At 36.1% G+C, this 3935-nt stretch overlaps 1 protein-coding gene across 1 annotated transcript; it reads left to right on the forward strand.

Annotated features, from left to right (window-relative positions):
- Nucleotides 1-207: 207 nt before the first annotated feature.
- Nucleotides 208-1071, forward strand: LOC122195892 (zinc finger BED domain-containing protein DAYSLEEPER-like). Its single transcript, XM_042898141.2, has 3 exons — nucleotides 208-659; nucleotides 735-799; nucleotides 882-1071. The coding sequence occupies exons 1-3, from the start codon at nucleotides 389-391 to the stop codon at nucleotides 927-929; spliced, it is 384 nt and encodes a 127-aa protein (XP_042754075.1). The 5' UTR covers nucleotides 208-388; the 3' UTR covers nucleotides 930-1071.
- Nucleotides 1072-3935: the final 2864 nt, after the last annotated feature.

Raw genomic sequence — 3935 nt, forward strand, 5'->3', positions numbered from 1 at the left:
TAATGGGAATGGCAGCGGTTTTAGATCCACGATACAAATTAAAGTTTGTGGAGTTACTTTTTCCTGTACTTTATGGAGAAGAAAAGGCAAAGATTGAATTTCAAAATTTGGAGGCGTTTGTCCAAACTTTGTTTCAAGAGTACGTGTCAAGTAATGCATCTAAAAAAAGGAAGAGTGAAGGTATTATATTCTTCTTATTGTTTGTATAATAAATAGATCATATCTTAAATTATTAACATTTTTATAATAAACATTAGGTTTTTATGGTGGTTCAGTTCCTGGTTCATCTTCATTTGGTTCTAGTATCTCTTCCGGTCATCGTGTTGGATTCAAAAAGCTCTTATCGGATATTGCTTCTATTACTAGAGATGATGATGAATCAGGAGGTATGAGTGAGTTGGATAACTACTTGAAGGAGAAATTGTTGCCTAAAGATATGGAACTTGATTTGTTGGCATGGTGGAAAACAAATGGGATTAAGTACCCGACACTACAAAGGATAGCTAAAGATATATTAGCTATTCCTGTTTCCACTGTTGCCTCGGAATCAGCTTTCAGCACTAGTGGAAGATTAGTAAGTCCTCATCGTAGTCGACTTCATCCAAAGACATTGGAGGCTTTAATGTGTGCTCAAAGTTGGTTGTTGAATGAAATTCGAGGTAGTATACTATTTTATATTAATTATATGAAATTGTGATTTTTTTTTGCATATTAATAATATTAATTTTATGTAGCAACTTGTTCTGAAGAGACCGAGGCATATTGTCGTTCTGTTGAATTTGATTATGATGTGGAAGAGGTAAAACGACACTTCTAAAAATATTAATTTTATATCGTTTCCATGATTTTGTTTGATTTTGAGTTTGTTTAATATTTTGTAGGAAAACACTAAAGAAAGCGGGACAACAAGTTTGGATGATTTTGTTTGATTTTGAGTTTGTAACTTTGTTTTAATGTTAATTGGTAATGTATTATTGTGATGAATTAGTTTTTCATGTTGTGTACTTGGATGTTTTGGTTGGTTGGTTGATGTTACAATATTAGACTATTAGTAATTTCTATTTGGTTAAATGATTGAAGAACTTATTTGGTATTTTAAGCCTATGCAACGTCTTAATTTATCATTATGTATTTGTAGTTTTTCCTTCTTTTTTTTCTGCCATAATTCGGGTTATAGGGTCGGGTTATCGGGTAATTATCGGGTTTCGGGTTTAGGGTCGGGTTCGGAGAAAGTTTCAGCCCCGACAGGGCGCCCCGATAAGAAACCCGTCGGGTATCGGGTCGGGTTCGGGTACATATGTGAAAATCGGGTTCGGGTTTGGGACACCATGCCCCGCCCCGAACCCGCCCCGTTGCCATTCCTAGTCTATCTTTTTGTTGTTATTCATTTACTCTATGTTATTACAGTTGTGATAGTTTTTTGTTTTAGGGTTATTTGCTAAAAATTGCTTTCGCTAAAGATGATGGAAGAGATTCAGAAGAAGATGATTATAATTATAGGGTTATTTGCTAAAAATTGCTTTCGCTAAAGTGAATAATTATAATGATACATCATCCATACGCCTCGCAAAATTCATGATTATTTATTTCTGGAAATTCATTTGCCTTAATCTGACAAAAAACTTATGCATATTAGTTTATTTGTCTTTTCACTTTTCAAAATTGTCAAACATTACATAATGGTTTATGATAAAAAAATTGTTTAACAAAATTAGTGAAAATACTATAAGAAATTTTTTTAAAAAAAGCTATAAAAGTAGGTAACTAACTGTACGCTTAAATGTACATGATTACGAAAATGACCAAAAAAAACTATCATCTAGATCGGTGAAAGAACAATTTAATAGGTAAAACATTGTGTGTGCGTGTATGTATTATTTAAACACGTAGTTGATAAAATGAATAAATTTATTAATTATTTGATAAGAACCTCTTCCTTGGCATTGTGGATGCGGTTATAAATTAATTGACCTATAACTATTCAATACAACGATTTCATAGTAAACGGCAAAGTCAAACAGCCAGGATTATTATTTATTATCCATATTTAACTAGTAGTTACTTTGCTTTCTTTCATTTATTTTCTTTCTACCATTACAACCAATCGATGGGTCACTCCAGGAATTGAATCCAAACATAAGTCCTATTCTCATGAGACCAACCACCGAAAGGTTGAATTATTATTTAGTTTATATTCTAAAACAAATATATGAAAAATATAGTTTAACATATTGAAACAGACTAGAGAAATATAGTGAAGAAAATAATCAAGATTATCTTTATCTTCTCTTATGTTTATCTTATCTTTATTTGTTCCTAGTTTCCTTTTAGGATTCTAATTTGATTTCATGTTTATCCGTTTGAATCCATTGATGTATAAATACTCTTTAGTTGATTGAATGAAAGATAGATTTGGAATCAGTTGTTCTAGTTTGAACCCTATTTCGTTGTCTATATGGTATCAGAGCGGGTCCTCTAATCCGTTGAACTCACAAACCAAGAGCCGCCATGACAGGATAAATAGATGGCGCCGGAGGGAGTGGGAAAGACAAAGCCAAAAACCCCTCTTCTGATCCAGATTCGCCATACTATATTCACCCCATTGATTGTCCCTGTCATATGCACGTGAATAGTCTGAACGACAATAAATATGCAGACCGGTCTCGAGAGATGAGTGACTTTCTCATCGCCAAAAATATGGTCGGCTTCATTAATGGAACTCTTCCAAAACCAGCAGAAGATGCACAAGAATACAGAGCATGGTTGCACAGTGATGCTATTGTCAAGGGATGGATCACATCTGCCATGGAAAAAGAGATCAGAAACGGTGTAAAGTACGCAACGACTGCTAGACAAATTTGGAAAGACCTCCAAGAGAGATTTGCAAAAGAAAGTGCTCCAGGGGCTTATGAGTTGAAACGAACTCTAACAACCATGAGACAAGCCAGTCAGTTTATGCTTACTTTATAATGATGAGGGTCGTATGGGATAAATTGAGTCCGTCTCACCTCCACCAACATGTTCCTGCAACTTAGGAAAACGACTCATGGAGTCCAAAGAAAAGGAACACATATATGAATTTTTGATGGGTCTCGATGACAGTTTCGGGACCATAAAAACTGCTTTCTACCGAGCCATCATGTTGAAGTGCACTTCCATATATTGGACAACTTTACTAAAAGAGCACTCGCCAGTGTATTCTGGGATTTAGGGGGTGGGGCGGTGTCCTTAGTAATAAAACTACTAAGGTCACTTTCTGGAAGCTTGTTACGAACAGAAGCTAAGGCACAATCATAATCAAAATTCATATCATATATGTCACTATCTTGTAAGGTATGGTCTTGCAATTCCCAAGATTGGGACCTGGAGACAACAAAAGCATATGAGGTAGCCTCTACTACCGAGTGTAAACCCAAGCCACCAAAATTAATGGGTATGGAATCAATTCACCACTGTATGTAGCCAAAGAAAAGGCCACCACAAACCACAATTTCCTCAATCGTCCCTCGCAACCCATTGTCAAAGAACAACACCGCCTCCTCCATGTGAACGGGTTGGCATGTCCTCAGCCTAAAGAAAAGTTTAGCAATAGCCATACAATACCGAAATATAAGGAGCTCACTCTGCAGTTCAGACAGTTGTGGGAGAAGGCATATCAAATTTATAGCATTTTCAGCTCTCTTTATGGCTAAGCTGCTAATGAAACTAGCATCTCTACTATCAGCTCCCCTGAGAAGTTTCACCCCTAATGGTGGCCTCCCAATGTTAACCGAGTATAGCCCCTCACGCAACTTCCTACCATCACACGATAGCCAAAAGAGCTCGATTTTCTTGATATTCAACCGAAGGCCCAATTTTGGGCCAATAACCTTAATGATGTCTAACGCTTTGGCCACCTCCTCCAAATCTCAAATAAGTGTGCCATCATCAAGGTA

This window comes from Lactuca sativa, chromosome 9 (assembly GCF_002870075.4).
Source record: "Lactuca sativa cultivar Salinas chromosome 9, Lsat_Salinas_v11, whole genome shotgun sequence".
NCBI lineage: Eukaryota > Viridiplantae > Streptophyta > Magnoliopsida > Asterales > Asteraceae > Lactuca > Lactuca sativa.